Source organism: Buteo buteo, chromosome 3 (assembly GCF_964188355.1).
Source record: "Buteo buteo chromosome 3, bButBut1.hap1.1, whole genome shotgun sequence".
NCBI classification, from domain to species: Eukaryota; Metazoa; Chordata; class Aves; order Accipitriformes; family Accipitridae; genus Buteo; species Buteo buteo.
This window is the reverse complement of record NC_134173.1, coordinates 62,931,878-62,956,481: the sequence shown is the minus strand read 5'-3', so window position 1 is coordinate 62,956,481 and position 24,604 is coordinate 62,931,878. Positions and strand designations below refer to the sequence as shown.

General features: G+C 41.1%; 1 protein-coding gene across 1 annotated transcript in view; it reads left to right on the top strand.

Moving 5' to 3' along the window:
* Window positions 1-8,094, top strand: part of EIF3H (eukaryotic translation initiation factor 3 subunit H) — an 88,351-nt gene extending 80,257 nt beyond the window's left edge. Inside the window, exons 6-8 of the mRNA XM_075023842.1 lie at window positions 2,537-2,657; window positions 5,216-5,348; window positions 7,834-8,094. Coding sequence (XP_074879943.1) covers window positions 2,537-2,657; window positions 5,216-5,348; window positions 7,834-7,931 — 352 coding nt within the window. The 3' untranslated portion in view covers window positions 7,932-8,094. The remainder of the gene's footprint in view (window positions 1-2,536; window positions 2,658-5,215; window positions 5,349-7,833) is intronic.
* Window positions 8,095-24,604: the final 16,510 nt, after the last annotated feature.

Genomic DNA, 24,604 nt, shown 5'->3' with positions numbered 1-24,604 from the left:
CATGTAGTGTGGACATTAGTTTCTCAGCACCGGTTGTTTTGCTTTATAGATCTCTTCCTGTTGGTCTACACTACTCACTAATCTAAATGTAAACTCAATTTAATTGACTCTTTCACTGAATCAGCTGACATTGAAAATGTAGTTTCTTTATTACTGATGCCCTCAGACCAAGTACAAGTGTTGAGCTCCATGTTGTCTACATTTGACTATCATAGAGCCTTGTAGGAAAGTGAGTCTTGACGGGGATGTGAGCAGCGTTTACTGGCACCTCACCCCTCCCCTCCCCTTTTTTTAATAATTTTTTTATTTTTAATTTTTTTAGTTGCATTGGCACATAGGGGACATTTAGGTACCTAGCAGTTTGATCTTTGAGATCTGCTGTAGGGGAGTGCACAAGGTAAGGAGGTGCCTAAAAGACCCTTTGCGGTAAGTAACTACGATGAGTCTTATGGGCTGGAGCAATGTGGTTTAACTTCCTAAATCTCACCAGAATAAACTTCAGCTGAATAAAACTTGCTTAAACATTGTATATATACATTTTTACAAATTACGTCCCATTGGTCTTTCTGAGTTTTTTTAAGAGAAGGAGCAAAAAAGGGTATCGACCACATGAGAACTGAGGAAAAAGCTGGTCCTATATTTGCAGCATACTTATCACTTCATGTCTCAGTTCACATCTGTTTAAGTTATCTGTTTTTAGCTTTTTGTTTCCCTGGCAATGAGAGCAAACACTATATTACTGCAACTTCTAACAATAACTCTCTGTTTCTGTATTCTGTTCTACTAAGCTGGTCCCAAAGAGATTCACATAAAATCATTCTTTGTAACCAGCTATATTTCATATGGACACTATCTGTAAAATAATTATGTATTCCTGATGTCCACATACCCTACAAGGCTATTAGTGTGTACCTACATAGGCATTTCTGATAATATCCAGTTCTAACACTAACTCTGTATAATATAAACTCTATAAAAAACTGAAAATATGCACACCCCTAGCCATGGCAATATTCCACAGTTCTAAAAATCATGTGCTTGAAATGTTCAACCAAAAAAACCCCAAGAAGTTTAAAAATAATTATTATAGTGGCGCCTTTCTTGCTGCTGTGTAGCTGAAGTCCTCCTCACCATCTGCCCCTGTATGCAACGGAGATTTAAAACTCTGGCTTGTAAATAAATTGTGGTCTGAAGTTACTGATACAGCCTTTTGTTCAGTGAGCAGGCAGCTCAGCTAGTGAAATAGCTTTCCTAGTACTCAGAGATAAGGGTGTCTTTAGCTACATTCTCAGCAGGTATCCTCTAGTGCCTCGGTATATTACCAGCTTCTGTCTCCAGCTGTGAGTTCTATGGATTTGGGGAATAATTTACACTTAAAAAGGGATGTGCGTAGTATTACCTTTTTCACTTTATGCCTGTCTGTTCCAGTTAGTTTCCCCAGGCCATAGGCTGTAGGATGGTGGGAATGTGTTGTAAAAGGCAGAAAGAATCTCAGGTAACATGGAGAAGCAGTGACTGAAGGATATGATTCTGACATAGAAGTGCACCAAGCTTTTTATCTGAAGGAAACTCTCATGGATAGTAGTGGATTTCGGTTGAGGAGGAGAAGGATGGAGTTTAGCTTTTTGAGTCATTGGTCTTCAGCCAAGTAGGACTGCGTAAGGCTTAGATCAGAGCCAACAAACTAGCTTCTGATCAAAGGGATCAATAGAGAGCAGTAAGTATCCTTCTTTTACTGCACTACCCTATAAACACAATTTAGGATGAATACTGTCTCCATGGGCACCAACCTAAAAACTTCCAAAACTTTAACTTGGAAGCTATACCTTAAGTTGAACATTCCTGCAAAATACTGAATCCATTGCTAAAAATGGTTACAATAAGAGTTGTTTAACAGACTGCATTTGTCTGGCCAAGGCAGTAGATCGCATAACTGGAACTGGACGCGCCCAGCCTAGCTGCTTCCATGTTGCCTATGGTATGGAATGTGGGGCTGGCTGGACTGGACGCAACACTCTCTCTCAACAGCGAAGATCAAGTGATGTCTGCTGAACTTCCAGGCATGGTTTGATAGACTGGTTAATGAGATGGAGTTCTGAAGTATCCCTGCAGAGGGATAGTTAAATGTTCATGAAAAAGCTAGCAGTAACTTGAAACCAAACTCTTTCAACACATCTCCTGGAACATTGTTCAGGATTGCATGTCACAAAAGCATCAGACTTTTTTCTTTTAAATGTTTGACCTGCATCTGTAATAGCAGTAAATTCATGCAAGGCATTGTTTTTTCATAACCATGAGGTTCACTGCAAAGACCAGAACACTTAAATATGGTATTTGCAATGTCGCAAAGATGCTAGAGGAGGAGATGCCATGTAAAGTATCATCAGATAAAAATATGAACAAAGATAACCAGGAACTTAAAACTGTGCCATTAGTGCAGAAATGCTGATCAAGTGACTTGAAATGAATTTTAAATTTTAAATATATATATTTTTTTAATAAATTCAATCTTTCATGAATGTTTCCTGTATGTCAGTAATCACCTAGGGAAGAGTCTGCAGCTGCTGATGGACAGAGTGGATGAGATGAGCCAGGACATCGTTAAATACAATACCTACCTGAGGAACGTAAGCAAACAGCAGCAGCAGAAACACCAGGTTGGTAACATGGGAAACCTGAATGAGAGGATTTTTTCCTACAAAATACGGTTTGGGTGGTGTTATCTAAAACAGATGAATTTGGATCTAAGCAAGATAAAATTCTTACAGAGACATATCCATTAAGTAGATTTATGAAATGTGATGGTCAGTGGGGAATTATCAAATGGATTCACTTCTGCTGACATGTAGTGTGGATTGGTCTTTCTTTGCTATTTTATGTGTTTCTTAGTGATTTATGGTAAACCAAAATCATTGATAAATATGCTGTGGACACAGGGATTAGAGGTTTAGTAAACGAAATGAAAGAGCTGAAACTACAAGTGAATTTTTCCAGAAAAACCTGTGTTTTAATACCATCACATGTAGCCATGCATCTAGAAATAAAGAAACATAGTCCATATTTAAAAGATAGCAAACTGTTCTCTGATTGGAAATGACATTTTAGTCATGTTTTGTATCAGCAGATAGTGATATGGAGTAGGTGATGCTGACTTTTAATTCCTGATGCCAAAGGGCCTCTTTAAAATCCAAAATAGTCTGATTAGAGAATATTGAGTATGGAGACAGGCTCTAGGTGGCCCTGCTTGAGCAGAAGAGTTGGACAAGGTGACCTCCAGAGGTCCATTCCAACCTCAACCATTCTGTGATTTGGAGACAGTATTACTTTACTTGCTGTTGCTGCATTTGATAAAGCAATACTGTGTCTAATTATAGAAGAATGCTGGTAAATTGGAAAAAAGCACTATGAGTGATTTAAAAGCCTGGAAAGCAGATCTTAGTGAACGCAATTCATTTCACATGATAAATTAAGTTAACGAGTGACTTGCTTACTCAAGAAGTACCTGCATGAAAAATAAATTTGAACTCTTTAATCTAGCAGACAAGATTCAATATCGGCCAACTGAAAATGGGCCAGGCCACTTTAAAGATAAAATATTGCAGGTATTGCCACACAAAGTAGCTAATTATTAAAAAGAGCACCTGTGGTTCATGTGAAGTGCTTCATCACTGACTATTTTAAAATCAAAATTGGCTTTTTTTCACTGAAGTGTAGCTTTAATAGCGAGTACTTTAGGGAAGCAGCACATGATCAGTGGTCTCTCCTGGCTTTGTAATTCCTGAGGACATAGAAGCTTCATGTGTGTTATCTTCAGAACATTTATTTTCCTTTACTGCCTAATTTGAATAGAAAGATGGCATCCACTTCAAAGGTTTTTGTTAATAACAAGGGGATCTATTTATTTTGAAAAGCAGAGCAAAGTAGGTTCCATGGTGTCTCACTTCATTTCTTTACTAACTATAGCTGCTTTAGTAGTGGCTTATTGCAGCATAGTTAGTGGTCTTAACTTCATTTTTAAAATGGAGCAATTGTGATTAAGACCAAGCCATTTCAATAGAGAATAATAGGCAGACTGCTGAGAAGTGAATGGAGTAATGCAAAGAAAGAAGAAACTACATGCAATTCACATACAAATATGGGCATTTAAGATTTTATTTTTAACATTGTCCAAAAACATGTATTTGTCACTACTACTGGAAAAAAAATTACTTAATTTGAGTATGCCACCAAGTATGAACTGTTTTCAGACTCTTATGCACAGATACATTTAAGTAAGTGAGAGAAAACACCCTGTACTCTTTGGCCTGTTTATTTTAAATATTTTTTTGTGTTGAATGTGAGGGCTTCCATAGACAAACGTTACAACTAATTCCTGGCTGTGACAGACAGTACGAAATCTCACATACGTGTTTTTGAATGTATGTACTTCTGCAAGAACAAATGTTTATCCAGTAGCTGATGAAATGGTCTGCCTTAATTTTTACAAAGTTAGAGTAATCTACATGGCAAAAGGAAGCACTGAAAAGAAATCTGATACGTTTTTTTTTTTAATGGCAGAATAATTTCTACAAACTGCTACTCTAATATATCCTCTGGTAACGCACAAAGAAATGACATCAAAGTGGTAGAATATCTGAATAACTGGAATGGAGAAATGAACCATTATGCTTTGTGTCAGCCGCCACTTTGTTCTCAGTTTAGAGTTAATATTTTTTGGCTTAAAATACCTTGTTTAATCGAAGTTCTCTTCCCCTTTCACATTAATATTGTTTTGACCTTTAACTCGCATAAAATTGAGTATTTCTGGTTTGTATAACTATTTGAGGTAACAGCGGCTTATACCTACATATTCCAACCTTGTTTTCCTTTTTTGCATGAGGAGATGGAGGCCTTTATCTACCATGCTGTATTCTTTCCGTCAGATACAGTATTTTATGAAAAAATTTAAAAAATTAACCCCACCACCTCAATACCACATAATTTTCCAGTGCCTCACTTATTTAAGGTGCCAACTTGGGAAGGGGGAACCACTTGTTACCAGTGAATTGAAATAAACCGTGAATTGCATTTGCGTTATTTGAAATAAACTGAATTGCACAGAATAAATATAATATTTAAAATGTACTTGCTGGTTAGGTAAAGAGCATCTGAAAAGAAAAACTTTTTGCTGCTTTGGAAGTCTTGTTGCATTCTGTTTCTGTTGGGTTATTTTCAGTACCAGCAGAGACGTCAGCAAGAAAATATACAGCGTCAAAGCCGAGGAGAAGCCCCTCTTCCTGAGGAGGACATCAATAAACTTTTTAAACCACCACAGCCACCTCCAAGAATGGAGTCACTCCTTATTGCAGGTAATGTTCTAGCAGCCTCTTCAACTCATATTTTCATACATGAAAGTTAGCTTGGGAAAAAGTGCAGTTGTTACCTTAGAAAGCATCTTAATTTTTCATTACCTTTGCCTTTATGGTGTGATATTTTGGCATTGGTAGTATTCCAAATACTGTCCTTTGTTTGGTCAAAGGCAGTGTTTTCAACCTGTGATCTACAGTCCTAGTGTCTGAGGTATTAAAAAAAAAAATAAAGGTAGCTAAGAAAAACAACCTTATTGCTAGTAGGCTGTCCATGCCTCTGATAGAAAGGAAGCTTCTGCACATAAAAGAATTTTAAACCATCTAGGCAAGTAACAAAGTCATGTTACCCAGGCAGATACGAACATATGTAATTTTTTGAAAGCAAGCCACTGTGTTTAACCAGAAAAGCTTTAAACTTGATTTATGGATACTTTCTCCCTTTATTTCTTATTTTGCCATGGTACCTAGCTCCGGCTTGACCATCTCTGCCGCCTGGGTTCATGGGAAAGGGCAGGAGCAGCAGCCAGAGCCTCTTCCTGGCTCCATTCTGAGAGGGCGAAATGGGATTTTAAAGGAGAGCTGGAGAAACGCCCTATGGAGCAGGCTTTCTGCAGAAATGGGTGTAGCAACTACTGCAGACAATAAGCTGCTCCTTGCACTCGTACCCCAGCTCGTCCCTCAACTCAGAAGTTAGGGGGCTGTACAGACAAGAGGCAGAAATAAGCTGTTAGGGCTGGAACTACTGATTCAGAGCAGAGCAGTTGTCTGCAGCCCTGAGTTACAGATAACATCCCTAGGTGTTGAACTGTCTGTTGCAGCAGCTGAGAAGATTTTACTTTTGATTTCACACAGAATTGGGATAATTTCTTTGATTTCTATGGCCAAAGTTTTAGGGAAACTATTCCCATCTTCCTGCACCCCAAGGTGAGTGAAAATGTAAATGGGAACAAAGCTTAGGCATAGGGGCGTCCCCCTCCCCATTTTCTTCGGTTTACTGGTATGCTGCAGGACGTAGCCCCAGTTTGGTACAAAAGTCAGTGCCTGTCCTGTGCCTTCTGGAAGGGTAAGAGTATGTGGGACCTGACAATGGCAACAGAGAGCAGAAAGCTTAGATGCCCTGCTAAGTAATCTAAATTTGGAAAATGTAATGAGAAAGCAAATTGTTTAACTCTAGCAGCCTTTTTGGATCAGTTAGCTATCACCTTGTTTTGTACTGAGAGAAAATTAAACCAAGATCCTGGTAATTTAGTGTACAGAAAAGAGTGCTTTGACATTAAAAAAAAGTGAATTTGAACTACCTCTCTCACACTTTGGGGTGACCAAGAGATTGTTATTTTAATATTAATACTGTTTCAGACTGTTAATAAGTGCTGCTTTTAGAAGAAATAATGTTCTTGATTTATTATTCCTTCCAGAGTCTTTCAAAAAACCCCTATTGTTTTGATAGTTTTTACCATTTAATGAATTTTAGCAGCATTAAAGTATTTAAACATTCAGCTTTAGCATATCTTAAAAATGCAATAGAAGTGTGTATGTGTGTACACATGTGTTTTATGAAAGTGATAGCTTAGGATGAATCATCTCTTACAAGAGGAGGAACTGAAAACTATTATACTTAAAGGAAAAAACAGTTTCCAGCCAAAGCGCACTCTTTGTTTGTTCTTTTACCATAGTCAGGGGAAGAATTGAAAGCATCCACTTTAGCTGAGATGAAGTAAAGTTTGTGGATAAAGAATAAAACTTAGCTTTTTTGTCTCTGAGGCATTTAAAAACTTTTCAAATAGAGCATTAAATTGAGAGTTTATAGGCCTTCTAAACAGTCTTAATTTTGATGAAACTGGCTTCATGTTTTGCTATTCCTAGCTAACAAGGGAAATAACTTGTAGCAGTACGTGTATAAAAATGTTTTGATGGGCATGTTTGATTTGTAAAGCACTGACAAGTCTTCGTACCCTGATGATTTCTGAAATAGCTAATGGAGTGAAATATTAGGTGGAAAAAAAAGCTAGCAAAATGTCAAACAGGAGTACCACAATTTTCAATCTGCTACTGAAAAATATTTGTTACAGATACCTTAATAGGGACAGCAGATATGTAAGAACAGAACTGAAATTCAGTCTTGTATTTTTAGAGCAACTAAATGGAACAATGAATTTGATGAAGTTTCTAATACAGCAGCAAGAATTGTTTATTCTTTCTATTGTCATATGTCTTTTCAGTAGTTGTGTGTAATAGAATTGTAGGAAAATTAAGGGGTTTTTTGAGCATACCACTTTACCTATTATGCTAATTTAGTTTCTTCCCAAATCTATTTGGGAATACTGAAAATGTAAAATTCCTAAGTGTAGAGTAGTTGAGCTGTTTTGGTTGCTTCTATCTAAATCTTAAATGATTCATGTACATTTGGCTTTTTAAAAATTATGTTCTAAGATGTCTTCCTGAATTTCAAAACTGACAAGGGTTTACTCTTCTTTCCTATTGACAGGTCAAATTAATACCTACTGCCAGAATATTAAGGAGTTTAATGCACAGAACTTGGGCAAGCTTTTCATGGCTCAGGCTCTCCAAGATTACAACAACTGAAGAAACTTTGCTGTAGCCCTCAACAGGAAAAGTTATTTACAGTTTTATACTGTTCATGATCCTCTTGAAAATTTAGTATATTGGGAAAAGAGTCTTGTAAAACAGTCACCTTGGTTTGTGTAGAATTCTCCTGTAAGAAAAATAAAGGCAAATTTTAATGATATTTTAGTATTTCCTTATTTGTTGGCCCTATTGGGCTGGAATTTTCTGTGGTCACTCAGGTTTTCTAAATGTTTGGCAGTTATTCATGTTTAGTCACAGCAAATAATACAGGTTTTATTTAACTTGGAATCTGAAATAAAACCAAATTATTACAAATGTTCAGTATAGCTGACTTCACAGAAGAAACTTATTTCCCAGTTTTGTTTGAGAACTTACAACCATAATGTGCTAGTCACTTGGAGCAGTTGCTCGTTTTTATTTTAATCTGTTTGGACAGACTGGTGCAATGCACCTTCTATATCACAAATATTTCATAGGCTTTTCATTCGGAACATAGAAAACTAGTGTTATGTGGAGATTGATCCCCACCATATCATGCAAAGCTGTGTTCCCATTTTCTGTTGCTGCCACCAACTGGATTGAAATCCAGTGATACTACTGAGATCTTCATGACAGAAACTGTAGAAGTAGCTAACCTGGAGCAGCTGGTGTGTAAATGGACACCATACCTACTCTGCATTAACTTTGCCATCTGGATGTGACTTTATTCCTGAAGTCGGGCTACTTATCTTTTTAACAAGAATGTTAATTTAAAGGTTTAATACATGGCAACTCACACATGTTGCTGTCGTTGATTTTTTTTTTTTTCTTAAGTTCTTTCTTGCATGTCATCGTGTGGTGAGTTCTGAGAGTCTAAAATGGCTGAAGGAGTGTGGTTTGGTCTTTTAAAATAAATAACATCCTCTAAATATGGACCTAGCATGGAATATTTCAGCCTCTAAGGTGAATGTTTTGGAAAGTCCGAAGTGTGTGAAAACTGGGGGTTAGACTAAGAACTTACTCTTTTCCAGTCTAAACTATAGCGATTGCAGTATTTATGTAAATATGGATGCAAATTTTGTTCAGCCCTCGCATATCTGCCAAATTGCCAGTCTGATCTTTTGCCTTGGAAATTCTGGGCACCGTTGTATTAGCTTTCATAAAGTGAACTTCTCTGAAATCAAAGATTAGTTAAGCATCCTGCTACAGTGCCACATGATTGAGTTTCATTTCCTATACAAATAATACTCAAACTGTGTTAATTTTCTAGTTTTCTGAAGGACCAAAATAACCACCAGGGAGCAGAAGTAGGAGCAGATAATTAGACTAAGATGAGACATTTGAGATAGGAAAAAAAACATCTCCTGGGTAACTGGGAAAAGAAGACTGACTCTGTAGTGGCTGTGTATAGAAGGAAGCAGCAGTAACATTATACATACTAGAAGGTCTGCAAAGGAGGTGTTAGCAAAATAAATACCTGGAATAGGTTAAAAACAAGCTGTGTGTTTTGAATTAGTTCTTTAAGATTGAGGATGTAAATATGAGAAAGAGGGCAGTAATATTCTACTGTGCTGGAGTTTAACAAGATGGGTGAATTTTATATAGCTAGATCAGGTGTGCTAAATGTCAATTAAAGTCCATGAAGAAATATGGAAGACTACAGTAGAGATTTGCGGCTTCTAGAGCTATGGATCTGAGTCAGACAGGGGAATGAGATACAAAAGTAGGTGAGGTGTAAGTAGCCTTTGGAGATGATTTGACTGTTCTGTTCTGAATCACGCTTTGGTTTTCTGTCATGGTGGAAATAATTGGAGGCAGCTTCTCTGAGTGAGGGAGGTGGAGTCAGTTGAAGTGGTTGGTCTATAAATGAGAATCAACAGCTGTGGAGATTAGGAATTAAAAGGGATGGGTCTGTGTCTCCATGCTGGGTTCGTTGTGAGCTTTCCCCACTATCTCTTTATTCCTGGAACTTTGCTTTTACATGTTCTCTTCCTAATGTGAGTGAGCTGGCAGCTTGTTCACCATGAGATATGTCCTTTCCATTTTGAATTATCGTAGCACTACCTATTTTTTCTCCTTCCTTAGCTGTGAAAGGCTTTGCTGTGTACTAATAAAAATGTAGTGACGTTAGAGTCTTTAAAAATCACCTCTAAAGAAGTTAGAACTTCTTTTCAGTCAGCAAGCCTATTGTCATTGCAGAGGCAAGCAAGACCTCTGCCCCATGGTTCCATCTCCGTCACGTGTCCACAGGTAACGCATACGCACACAGGAGACAAAATGCACGTGTAAGGGAAAACCTTCCCTGCAGTCATTAGTTATACACGTAGTCCACATCTAGCTATCATCTCTCCTGTCATGCTTCTAACCGGGCAGGCCTGTGCTGAGATAACTGTTTTGTAATTGTTTTTTATTTGTGCAGAACTATAGTCCTTGTAAGAGTAGATGTTACTTGGAATCCAGCTCATAGCATAAGTCTTACAGGCAAGTCTTCCAAGCTCGATGGTCTGCAAGTCTTTCAAAAGTGAGGTTTGAAAGGAGAAAAAAGATGATTATTTTAGTTTTGAGGCTGAAGAAAAACAGTATTTCTTCTAGTTGGTCGATACTTGGGATCTTCACCGGTATAGCTCCAGTTTTGCTGTGGCATTTACTGCCTCTGTTCCACTGCTACTAGTAAAATGCTCTGGTTGTACTGATAATTTGAGCTGATGTGGGATGTGAAGTGCCATCTCCCTTAATCGTAGCACCGGCTTGGTCATAGTGTCATGACTGCCTGTTTAGGGGAGGGTGTGCTCCTCTGCCTCAACTGCCTTGTCACCTATAGCCAAAACATAAGGGCTTTGCTGGTGTAAGGTGGGGTGGATGCAACTTGGTGTTGCATAAATAGAAAGTCAGCGCTCCGATAGTTGGAGGTAATGCTCTCCCTGAGGAGTCACAGTAATGGGTTCCACATGCTCGTTCCACAACACAAACTGGAATAGGTTCATCTCTGAGCCTTTCTAACAATCTGAAATGTGTCCGCTTATACTGACAGCCCCAAGGTCATCTTCAGGACAGGCAATAGGAAAGGATGCTACGCTTTTGACCATCTGCTTGGTTAACTGAGAAAATATGTGTAATTCCTCAGATATGGTTAACTGCCACAGTTGTTATCAGAGACTAATCCTTTATATTAGTATTTAAGGAAAATTAAACCAAATGAGAGAGAGCTTTTCTGTAATCCGAACATGCTTGGCGTGCCCTTATCTTGACATCAAGATACGTACCGGTATTCCTTTCTCCTTTGGGCATTTTCAAAGTTGGACCAAGCTCCATCTGACCTGTAAGCATTCTGCCGCTGACTGCCCACGTGGAGGCACCCTGGGGTGCTTTCCCCATTTATTCTACATAAAGTTATCATGTCCTTTTTCTTCTCAGCTCCACATGATATTCCCCCAAATACTTAAACACCTTAGAGGCTGAATTTCTACTTGTCTGCATCCTGTCAAAGTTTGGACTTTGTGCAGAGCTGAACAGCATGAGTGTAAGGTACTGCCAGGTAAGAACGGGTAGCCTTTGTGCAGACGTAAACAGCTGCACAGAGTAGAGTAGAGGAGGTCTGGGTGAGGTTGCAGATGTCCTTTTTTGGTGCTAACAAAGACATTGGATGGGATTGGCAGTGGCAACCAATAATGCTTGTGAAGAACATCTAACATCTTGTGTTTATGTTCTTCATGCTTTGCAAATTCCTGAGCGCAGATTTGTTCATTAATCTTCTTGTTGGTCACTATCGCCTGTTTTTTTGCCTTCTGATAAATCTGATATGACAAGTTACTGGTGACAATCAGACATCTTTAAGAAGCAAGCACTATTTAATGGTTCTCACTTGCTAGTCAAAGGACTTCTGGTGCTCTGTTAAGTTGTCGTTAGGAGCTGGTGATGCAAATAATATCACCAGCCGAAATATGTGCAATGTGTGCTGTAAGAGGAATTGAATTGCTCTCTGTAGAACTGCTTCTCATCTGGTTTGCCAGCCCTGGGGTGAGAGATATGTCCCTCATGATTTTCCGTGCCTGTGCATTTTCTTCCCCTGGATTTTATGCTTCCTTTTAATTTTCTTCAGATTTTGCCCACAGCTTGTTGATTTTTAAGCAAAAAGAGCATACTGGTCTAAATCCAACGCCTTCTGTCATTATGCGCTTTACTTTTCCATGAATTCTTCTTGAAAGCTTTGTCTGCAGTTGGAAAGATGCTTTACATTTTGTGAGCTGAACATCAAATTCACGGCGGAAGTTTCAGTTTCTCAGGTTTCAGGTATGATCCCGAGTTCAACTTCCTCATGCCCCTGGTCTTCAGCCGCAGGGGACGGAAGGCACGGGCAGTGCTCAGGAGATGGTGGTGCTGCTCCTTGGGACTAGTCCAGAGGGAGTGATTCAGAAGCTTTTCATACCAACTTTACAACTGGAAGGAGGTTTATACAAAGTTGGGCCTGTGTTTTATTTTTTGATCTTTTAATTGACAGAACAGATTGCTGTTGACACAACTCATCATATACTGCGCGGTAGCGAATTGCACAGAACTGTAGAGAATGTCTTTAAAAACAACAGCTTTGGCAAAAGGCTCCTTAGTGAGAGAAAAGTTAAGGTCTTATTTCAATTAAAGCAAACATTTATATGTGAGGAAAAATGGCCAGATCCATTTTACAACGATATTAAAAGGCATTAGGGTGTCAGTAAAATAAACAAGGAAGGGTAGCAATGTATTTATCCAGCAGAAACACAGCTAAAGACTTCAAAAGCTTTATAAGATTAAAAGAATGTGTGCAATAAGGATTTCCATTCTGATTTAAATGATCGATTTATTAATCTCTCACCATTACCGAGGGTGGTGTTCCTTAAATGTTGTACAATGCATCAAGCTTTTGATCTTTTTTCTTCTTCTGAATTTGAGCAGTACAAATTTATATGCAAAAATGTGTCCTGTTTTCATCATTCAGCGTGTGATTTCATCTCTTATATCTCAGTGAAACTGATAGTCATATCCAACAGGTTAGGCAGTTGAAAGCTGATTGAAAGATTCAGAGATCTCACCCCACGTGCAGTGTTTGCTTGCTTGTGTATCCTGATGTTTGAAAACCAAATCAAATGATTTAAAGCAGGTTTTGTCTGTCACAGAATTGGTTAATTTTTTTTGTTCCTAAATCTTTCACTTGGCTTCTTTCACATTAGCAAATTTAATTATTAGCTTCCAGATTGCATCTAAGGCAGAAAAACATATTATATAACTGGAATGCACCAGTTGCAACAGACCTGCCTGTTTCAAGATGTGGTAATAAATATGCCTGAAAGTGAAGTCTAACTAATAATGACCAATTTATATATTTTAGGAGAAGTAAGCAAGCAGTATGATGATCAAGGCTAGTCTGTCTTACAACAGATTGTAACACTTGAGCAGTTTCTGCTTTGGACCAATGTGTGACTTCCACACAGATTTATTTTTTTTTTTTTTTTTTCCATAATGCATGGTCATATTCATTCCTATAACACTTAACATAACACAGTAGTCAGGCAAATCTGTTGTTACTAGCTATGAAAAAACTAGTTTCCAAAAGGATTAGCAATTACGAGCTTCAACGATGTTAACAACTTGTTTACATGGACTACAAGGTCATATTCAATTTAATCGTTTTTAACGTGACTCCTGAAGCCATGTTCTAAGGCTATCTAGGTTTCTAGTACAGTTAGGGGGGAAAAAAGCCCTTTCAGTTTATAGAAGAGCACTTTCTGTAGTTAAGTATGTGAGCACAAGCAGTCGTGGACTTGGTTTCTTGTGGCTTTTTGGTCTTTTTAGTTCAACCACAAATAGCTGTTCACAATGACTCCTACATACAGCTGCTACATTATATTTCCAGCTCCCTCCAGGAGTTTCTTACTCTCCCTCTTTAGAGCACGTGCTGGTCCAGCGCTCTCCCTCGGCTCCCTGGCTGCCCACCCGACGGGCTCTCGGGCTGCGGGTCTGCTCTGGGACCTCGGCCGCTCAGCCCACCGATCTGTTGTCTCGTTGCACTTGGCCAATGAGTTTAGAAGTTATCGGAGGGGAGTTAAGAGACTGCATAACTGCATAAGCTCCGTTTTCTTTAGAAAAGCTCAACGTAACCCTTCATTTCTGCTGATACCAACAGCTGTGCGTAGTATGGGGAGGGGGGTGTGTGTGCAGGGGAAGCTGTGCAGATCTGGGTTCACACGGACCACCAGCATCCGTCTGGGGTGGAGAACATAGATGGCAGTTGAACAAGCTACTTGGAAAGGAAAAACTCTCCCATTCACTAATTGATTTTCATAAGACTTCAATGAATATTTAATGAATTCCCACTCTCAAAGGAAAAATTTCTACTTGGGAAGGATACCCAGACATTTAAATTTTATATATCTGTAGAAGGGAAATAAGGTGATTTACGAGAAGAAAAGAGGCCTCTGAATCAAGCACTAAACCAGTTACGAGGTCACAAAGTGACTGGATCGTGGCTGTCTGCAAATTACACACGCTGGCATAGAAGTCGAATCCTATAGCATTTGTTGGTGTGAATATTTCTTAAGTCATAAGAATTTTCACTAGATCACAATATCATTAGGAGAGACTCCTTTTGTATATTTATGGTATTTTTCAGCTATCTTAAATGACTAAAGTGGTACAAATCAGGCGTCTACCTGAAATTTCTCATCCCCTTCGTAGGCGGTTGCTACTTGGGACAACCGAAGCTTTGCTTTTCTCCTACAAACTGTAGGAGGGCTTTCCTCACTGAAGGAGGCAAAAGGGGACCTGGGCTATGGGCTGAGCAGTCCCAAAGGAGGAACCCACCATGCCTGGAGAGAAGCTTGTCCCTGTCTTGTGGCCCACTAGCCACAAGCTCTCCTTGCCACCACCTCTGCCTGCCACCCAGGCAGTAGCTGTGAACTCGCCACTCCTGTTACTAGAGTGTAAGTAGTGATGTTGGTAGACAGGTGAATAATTTCTTTATGTAAAGAGCAGCTCTTCTTGATATGAAACATAGGAGCTGCTTCATCATTCACAACTGCTTGGCAATGTAGACGTGAGCCTAGCGGGAATCCTGTGGCTAAACCTGGACACAGTAGATCTGGATAAACGCCCTGAGCAGGTCCTTGAATCCCAGAGCTTCACTCCTCCAGTGCACTAAGCAGTGATTCTGTCTCTCTTGTATTTTCAGAGTGTAAGCTCATTAAGACAGATGCCGTGTCTGTCATACGCATTTGAAGTGCTTCATGTGCTCAATCCAGCCCATGCTCAGCAGGTCATTGATATCATTTGGAGAATCTAAGAATAATTGCCTGATTATTACATCTTATGGAGAAAATAGTACATGATTAGGCCATTAAAAGGTTGTGTGCTGAGTAACTGGATGAAGATTGCACTGACAATTCAGGTTTTTCCTGTCTGTTGAGAGCTCAGATTTCCAAAGTTTAGTAAAGCATATTTTATTGTACGAATCTGTGTAGACTGCCATGCCAACCGTATTTTGGGGCTGTATTGGAAACACAGTCATCCTCTCTCAGAGCTAAGAGAGTGGAAGGCAGCAGCACAATGCAATTACCTGCTATATGTACCTGACAGCAGAGAGGTGTTAATGGGCTGCTTTGCTACTTGCCAAACAGCAAAGCGGTATTGAGGCCAAAATGTGTGTATGTGATGAACTCTCCTAGCCTTGTAGCCCTACCAGCCAGACAATGTTTTTCTGCTTAACCTCCTCTTAGCACCTGCTTTTAATTTCATATGTCTCTTAATTCTGTAATTAGCTCATCACGTTATATATTTTCAGCCATACTCTGTGCTCTTTTTCAGCCTTCATCCTTGGTCATTCTTTGATTTTTCAGCAGGGTGATGATCAAAGCTTTTGTTTTACTTTATGGAAGCACCAGAGCTTTTCACGTGAAACTGTAGTTTTTCTCCTTTTTTTTTCTTTTTTTTTTTTTTTCTTTTCTGTAACCTCAGTCTTGGAAATAACTAAATCCCTTGAGCAAAAGCTTCCCAAAAAAGATCCTATTAGTCAGACAGCTAACATCAGGAATGTTTAGCCTGAATTGTTCAAAGTTATCCCGAAGTGGAGTATTACAATGGAAAATGTTAAGTAGCCTCCGCATAAATGTGGCTACTTGTGCTGCCATTAATAACCTTGGCCTTGTAGAGAATGTTCTTGTGCTAGCTAAATTAGATTAACCAGTAAATTTTCTCCATCTTTAATGTCTATCAGATTTAAGACTTCTGGGCTTAAGCCTGCTGCCACTAAAGCTGATGGTGAAATTGTTGGATTCTGTGTGAATACGAACTTTTCAGGAATGATGTCAGAATTTTGTACTGTTGAAATCTGTGAGTATTAAGAATATAGAGATTACAATGCAAAACTAAAGTGAATAGCTTTTAGACCAGACTTAAGTGTGAACAGGAATGTGTATGGCATTTCAGTCAGTTTTCACATTAGCTTGTAAAAATCTTTAAGTATATTAAGAACATAGGAGTACCCATGGCTTCTGGTAAAATTACATTTTTAATATTGTAGAAAAAAATTTGTGTGATGAAGGGTTCAATTCCATTTTTCTGAATGCTTCATATATCTGAAGAATTACAGCTCTCGGGAGAGCATAATACCTAAAGCCATATTGGTATTTAATGTTTTATCACTGTAGTTCTGCTTGCAGCCTCTGCACCTTATTCCATCACCCTCGGATATGCTGTGGCGTTATTCAGATTTAAATAGCTCTTACCACTCTCTGGCAAGAAAGCAATTCCAAGAATATTGTCTGCATTGCTTGCTAAAAAACCTGGTAATATAAGCTGCTGCCGCTTTCCACTGGCGATCGCTGCCTGGTGCCACTACCGAATAGCAGGTAAACAAGCAGCACCCCAGGGTCTCAGCTGGCATATTTTTAGGTGGGCATAGTAGCATGTGCTCTGCTCCTAAGTACAGGTGAGACATGTACAGATTTAAAACACTGAGCTGTTTTGTCCTGTATTTTGTATGTGCTAGGCAATTCTTTTGTCCCCGTGAAAGTCTAGAGTATCTTCAGTGCTGTTTCGTGTTGGTTTTGAGTTCCCTGAGGGGGTTTTTTCAGAGCTAAATACTCCTGTGCCAGGGCATGGGCCAGACTAGAGCTGGCTTTGGGAGCGAGGAGTTCAGTGGGATGAATCTTTGCCTGAGGTAACTCACCGCGCTGGACTGCTGCGATATCCCAACGTGCTGGAGTAGATTTGCGCTGCTCTGCCATGCATAGTGTAGACAGCTTCAGCCCGAGATCCCTGCAGGGAAGATAAGCCGTGTCTGTGAGCTGAGCCGCTCTGCCCAGCCTGTGCTTCGTTCCCCACAACCAGGGAGTGTACCCGGGGTGCCAGGGAGGTGAGGGAGCGCCCTCCGTACGTCTGGGGTGGGAAGGCTGGGCTGCCTCCTCCCCAGCTTGAAAGCGAGAGGTGATGGTGGCTGAAGTAAGAGTTTTGCTGACCATTCCTGGGGGGCCACCATCTGAGCCATCACCCCTTGTCCTATCCCTACCTGCCCTTGTTAAAAAGTCCCTCTCTGGCTGTCCTGTAGGCCCCCTTTAGGTACTGGAAGGCTGCTGTAAGGTCTCCCTGGAGCGTTCTCCAGGCTGAACAACCCCAACTCTCTCAGCCTTTCCTCGTAGGAGAGGTGTTCCATCCCTCTGATTGTTTTCATGGCCCTTCTCTGGACCTGCTCCAACAGGTCCATGTCTTTCCTGTGCTGAGGACCCCAGAGCTGGAGGCAGTACTGCAGGTGGGGTCTCACCAGAGCGGAGCAGAAGGGGAGGTGTCAGGAGTGGGATGCAAACCCACGCCTCCGCTCCTGGCAGAGGAGAGCTGTTGTCCCATAAAATGCACAGGGACAGGAGTAACATCTGACCCCCCAAAATACAGACTATCCAGCGACTCATATCCACCATACAGAGAACTCACAGCGAGTGCTCGTACTTGACCACCTTGCAAAGTGATCAGCTATAAATGAGCATCTCTCTTTTGGATCACTCTGCTGAGCTAAATGGGAGAACCTCTCTGAAGCTTGTTCGTGGCTGATTTTAATAGCAGCAGTCTCATCTTGGTGTGTGGGGCTTTAATTGTGCATGTCCCATTAGTGCTAATGGAGTTACGTACCTGAAGTCCTGCGCATGGAGATGAGACTATAAATCTAGGGTTACAACCTCATTAAAGTTGTTTATTTCATGTGTAATAGCCCTTTTGCCACCAGGATACCTTAATTCATTACTTTATTTGTCCATTTGAATGAAGTCTCCTCATCTCAAGATGGTAACTGCCTCTTTTATGCTGTGCCCCGAGATGACCAGTCATCCTTTGCTCCATCTCTATTGCTCAGCGTGGCAAAAAAAGCAAGGACCTGTCTCCGGAGTTACTGGGACCCTGATACAGAGAAATTTTATTTTTTTTTTTTAAATCTTTCAGGCCTCACCAATTTCTGTATTGTTTTCAGTATGAGTGCTGGAAAGTGCTGCTAGGCTATGCCGTTTCTCAGTACAATTTACCATTGCTTTTGGAAATCCAGCTGTACTCAGCACTTCCCTAGGGGCAGTGAGTGCAGGGTGCAGTGGAAGCAGGGTGCAGCAGCAGCCGGGCTCATGCTGGAGAAGGTGTGGGTGTACGTGGAGGAATGAGCTGCTGTGGCACATGGGGTCTGGGGAAAAGGCTCTTAAATAAAAGTAGGGGAAAAAGAGAAGGTGGGAAAGCCGGGAGAGGACTGGGGCTTGCAGAACTGAAGAGAGCTCACTTTCCTGAAGAACTAGTGCCATCAACTGATGGGATAACAAGATGGGTTTCCCCAAGTGTCAAAAGTGGGCTCAGGGGAGGCCGTTTACAAAAAAAAAAGGTGGTTTGTGAAGGGGTGGAGTGTACTGATGGCAAACAGCCTATGAGGGCCACTGCGCAGAGGAGGTGTCTGCTCTGGTCCCACAGGAGAAGAGACTTCTGACAAATAGGTACCTCATCTCTTGTATCCATCTTAGGAAGATGGATGCCTTTGTCTTCTGCTGTCCTGTGGTCTTTTCAGCCCTGAATTCTGTTTGGTTTTGAAGGGTTATATATAGAGGAATAACAGGGCCTTTTCTAATCCATCACAAATAGAGATGACAACAGTTATATTCCAATGGCCTTTGTTTTGAACTTCTTATTTTTTCAGCAGGAGTTATTTTGTTCATACTGGTCATGAAAAGCTTTGCTGTCTCCAGGCCAAGACTTTCTAGAGCAGTTAATAAGCTGAGTGCCGATCACAGGTTGTCTTAAAAAGACTGGTTTGACAAAGACGTGAAGTCTGGACCCTCTAAAGGGGTTCTAACAAGGTTAATGGTTATTTGGCAATATTGGCCTTTTCTGGCATGGAAGGGTTGAAAAACGTGCTTTAGGCCCATGTTTCTCGATTTGGATTTTCACGAGTGTTGTGCTTTCGGCAGGGTGACGCTGAGCTTACAGGGAGCGCTATGGGGAGGCGAGCGCCTATGCTTTGGCCAGCACGGTATGTTGGAGAGCAGCGGAGATGGGGGTGCAGGGGCCAGCTCGGAAACAGGTTATGTTTCAGAAAGACAGGCAGGAAGGTGATGATTAAGAGGATAGGCAAAGGGTGGATCATTTAGGAAAGTCTTGGTGGGGAGAGGACAGGGGAGGAATTAGGAAGACAGAGCTACTTACCTGCCCTAGCAAATTAGCTGACTTGAAGAAATGCCTGTGTGTGAGGAAAACATTAGATTTTCATATTATTGAGTGGGAAGACTGCTGCATGGAGGAAGCTGAAACTAGGTAGAAAAATCACGAATGTGAGCAGACTGGAGCCAATGATGAGCAGTCAGTTGGACAATGTTTGTGACCTGGGAAGAGAAAGTAGAGATTTGAGTAGAGGCAATGCTACATGGAAATGAAATTGGTGGAATAGGAAACTTTTTCTCAGATAATAGTTATTCTTAGGTACTAGTTCACAGGTGACGCTTCTGGAGAACTGTAGTGTGTTCTTGCCAGTTAGGTCTGCAAAACTGGAGCCCAACCCCTTCACCAAGGCCCTTGTGCTCATTGCATCCCGCAGCACCACGCTGTGTTGTCCAGTGATTGCCGTTTCTGTTTGTGTAAGTCTCTTTTGAAATAAACTTTAATAGCATTACAGAGCTTCCACTTTACTTTTGCATTCAGTTTTCAATATGCAACTCACCGACTTAATTTGCAATGGTAGTTATCATGGTTTGAAACACCTCATTTAGAGATGGATCCAGATGAGACAGCAGCAGGTATGGAACTCCATGTTGTGCATCAGAATAATAACTAAAATGGAACTTCTTTACCTTGTTCTTTTCATTTGCATTTTATTTTCTTATTCATTTAAGTGGATAATTAAGATACAGGTTGCCCCAAGTACCTGTTTCACCCGAGGTTGCGTGGTACCCTGGGCAACTGGACCCACAGAAGCCACCTTAGACGTGGCTTAAATTCATTTAGAGACTCAGTTATTTGAGACAGCTCTGAGATTTCAGGCATGCTGAATGTTTTTGTCTGCTCCACTGTGATAAAGGAATGCCTGCCATTGGCATGCTTTCAAGCTACGGCATCACAAATGCAGCCAGTATCTGGGCACAGCTCTCCCTCTCCCCATCCATAACTGCGACCATCACTTCTCAGCCATCCCTCGGTGCCCCACTGGCAAGGCACGCAGCTAAGCAGGCCTTGCAGTCATTCAATTTGTGCAAGCCTAGGGAGAGAGTGAGGACCCTTCAGTTGAGGACTCTTCAGTGAAACTGCTGGCTCTACCCCTTTTGACAATCACAGACATTTATCTATTAAAAGAAACAAATTCAGATGCTGTCAGTTTGTACCAAATTTTTGTTCTTCCACGCTGATCTGGTTTGTTGTTCCAGAGCTGTGCAGTTTTTTGTTGTTTTTAAGGGATTTTAATTTTTGACCAAATCAGCACAAAGTAGTAGTGGCAGTAAAAATCAGGCCATTTTATTTTAACATCTGGCTTTGAGTCGTGTTTGACATTGGCAGGGAATACATAAAGGCATTCTGTTGTTTCCTTGTGAAACAACATTTTTTTTTTCCTGGGCATTTAGGTGTGTACTGTGCTCTGCAGAAAGTGCATCCCATAGTTCCTCATAAGACTTTCGTAATTGCGGGCCAGGTAGGATAAACGTTTAGCAATCAGCTTGGCAGGAGAAGCGCTGCCGGGAGCCACCACCCAGGGAGCACCCCACCACCTACTCCTAGACCAGATCCAGCAGTACTGCTACCACTGAGATCCTGGCTGCCATGCCACCCAGGTTGCTGGTTGCTGGCCTGGGCAAGCCCTTTGACGAGGCCACACAAGCTGGCTTTCATCTAGAGGCTACCACCTGCAAAGGGCTTTTGTGTATCACTTGCCCACGGTGCGATCCATCTCAGCTGGCTTCTGCTTCCTGCGTTGGAGCTGATCGTCTGGGCGACTCTCCGTGCAGTGTGCGGTGGTCAGGGGACCAGACGTCAGCACCTACTTTCAGATGAGGTGTTTGTGCCCTGAGCTCTGCTGCCTACAGAGGGGGCACAGGACCACCTGCTCGGGTGTAGACAGACCTTCAGTGAAATGAAGATAGCCTCTGGTACCTCCAACCAGAACCCATTAGGGTTGAGGGTCCCACCTGGTTTGTGCTGGCTCACCCATCTTTTCTGTATGCCCTTTATGCATAGATGAGATCCATCTCTTCATCCTGGGCACGTGCTGCTCTGAATTTCCACCTGGAAATGGGAACAGGGCAAGCCCACATGCAAGGAGCATCCTCGCCGAGCTGTGGCACCCTCAGCTGCGTCTGCCAGCAGGTGCTTTGCTGCATCTGTACTCCTGCGTGCTCTGAAAATTGAGTCCCCACTGATAATCAAGCTTCGAAATATGGTACGTGCCTGTCCTAGGGAGAGAATCGTGTTGGTTACATGACGTGTATCATGTTGCCGGCTTTGTCGATATTTTTGTATAGCTACAAATATTTTCTCTCAAGTTTTATTAAGTGAGACCCACATACTTCTTCCAGCTGTGACCGTGCGGTCTGTTCCTACATAGCTGTTCACCCCGCCCTTGCTCAGCAACACTTCACAGTCATGCTGTGGTGCAGATGAAGAATTTGAGTTTAAAGCTGGCAATCTGATTCCCATTAAAGCTGTATGGAAATTTGCCACACACCTGCCTAGGAAGCTGGAATAAATAATTCAGAGCTGCACAGTGATACCTAATGGCAAGCAGATAACTTGAATAACCTTGTACTGTGTTAAGCTCATCAGTACTCTGTCCTTTCATGACAAGAGAAGGAAAATAAACCCCAAGGCAGACATGGAGAGGTTAAAAAGGGCTGTGGACTTTCTCTTCCCTGGAATGAGCTTTCAGCCCTTCCAAAAGGAAGGGACTGACGTCTGGTACAGCTGAGGAATGCAGTGAGGAGAGCAAACTGTGAGACCCAGTAACGCTTGCTGGAGATAGTCGGCAGCAACAAGAACGCGGCCGAGTTAATTGCTATGTTAATAACCATACAAGGCAAAAAAAGAGCATGTAAATCTTTGTGTCTGACTCCCTTTTTCGGAAGTACCTTTGGACTTTAGGAGCAAGTGTCTTAAGTAGAATTTAGACTCTATTGATGGATCACTTTTGCAAGCAAGGCCACCTTCATTACATACCTCTATTAACCATTAACTGTGGGAGCAACTCTTCTACAAGCATGACTGATTTGCCCTGGCTTGGATGCAGCTATGGAAAGTTATTCTGAAAGCTAGGCATGCAGGAGCTGTGGGCAGAGACTTCTAGGTTTAGGTCCTGTGCTGCTTAGGAAGTCAGTTAGTCATATTGGTTTCCTAGTGCCTTCTCACTTTTTTTGCTATCTACATGCCTATGGACACCTGGTGATTAATATCTGGAGTTAGAGCAAGCGTCACCAGATCTAACTGCTGTTGTTTCATTTTATATTTATCGCTCTAAAAGGCTAGGCATCTTGCATGAGAGGTGAAGCCATCATGTTTTTCTTTTGGAGTTCACAAGCTGATCGATGAGAATATAATCTTAACAAATACTGGTTTACATTTAAAAAACGTAATTTGCATAAAATAATATTAGGTTTCTGTCTGCAACATCTTTTAATTATCATTGTTTCTTGTTCTTGAAAGCGAAATAATCCCTGCCTCCAGGCTGTTGGTGATCTGTAAGTTACATTGGAGACAAGATACCCAATTTAGCAAGAATGATGCACTAACTCCAATACACAGTGCAGCCTGTTAAAAAAGATAATCTAATCTTGCTAAATATATGGATAGATTAAGAATGTAGTAACTTTAACAACTGAAGTTTGTGTTTCTGGGCTCATAGGCTTCAATGACAGCTCTCCCTCCTGCCCTGTCACCAAGTCTACAACTGCACCCAACGCACAGCAGATTGCTTCTGCTCATTATCACCAAAAGCTAAAACTGTTATCAGCTGCGTAGAGTCACCTGTTAATCCTCTGCAACCCTTTTACCTACAAACTTGCCATTGCAGGCCTGATCTTGAATAGGGGGAATAAATTTTGGATGGTGTCAGGTATGCTAACCCAAGCTGAGGAGGTGCCTTGTCGCAGACCCGTTTGCCCTACCCCAGCAGTGGTGGGCTCCCGTCCCCACTGGGCTGCCCCAGACCCCTTGCGGGGAGCGACCTCCTGGGAGGAAGAATAAACTGTAGCTGCAAACATAGCCTGGCTTTCAAAGCGAGCAGGAGAATAGCTGTAGATAGGGAGAAGATTTGCTGCAGAGGAAAGTGTCATTCTCATAGCATCGCTTTCCAGCGCTGTAAACTCTCTGGGCTGACATAAATATTATCAGTGAATTAAACAGAAGTGGTTTCTACTATTACATAGTTATTGTAATTATTTCCAAGTTGTATGGCAAAGAGATTTTTTCCGGCATGTCTGTGCTTGGAGGGAAACTCTAGGTAGGTCTGTGTGCTCAATTTCAGCATTTAATCTTGGGACAAGTAGGTTAACAAGTAGTCTCTCAATGACATTACAGTATATTGTGTTTACGATGTCAAACTAAGGCCATTCTGATTTTTTGACTTCTATAAAACACCCCATATACTGTACTAGGAAATAGTCACTTTTTTACATATGATGTGCCAGGTTGGTATAGTGAGACAGTTTTGGTACATTTCCAAAGAAACTAGACTTCTGGGATTTTTTATTTCATTCCGCCCAATGCAATCTGATCTACTGCTGGTCCCATGTGAAGTCAGTTTATGTACCTTTGGCCACACAACCCCACATGATTACTAGCTGACTTTCTTGGCTCTTAGAAAAACTGTCAGGCAATTTTTTGATGTTAGCTCCAAACCAGGAGAAACAGGGAGCTTGCTGGTCCTGGTTCTGCACACAAATGGTGGGGAAAAAGAACACATCTTTTCTTTAAATATAGGGTAATTAAAAATAATAATAAAAAAATCCCTGAACTACATTTTTCTTCTGTCTGAGCAATTATAAGATTCTGGTTTCTTTATTGGGGAGAAACAACATTCTCATACCCCTAATTGGAGACTGGAACAGATCTTGAAACAGAAAAATCTGCTTTACTAATAAAATCTATCAATCAGCTAAACATGCATACCCAATAACTCCTAGCAGGTCATGCTAACTGCTCATTGGAAAACTGTGGGGTCTGTAGTACTT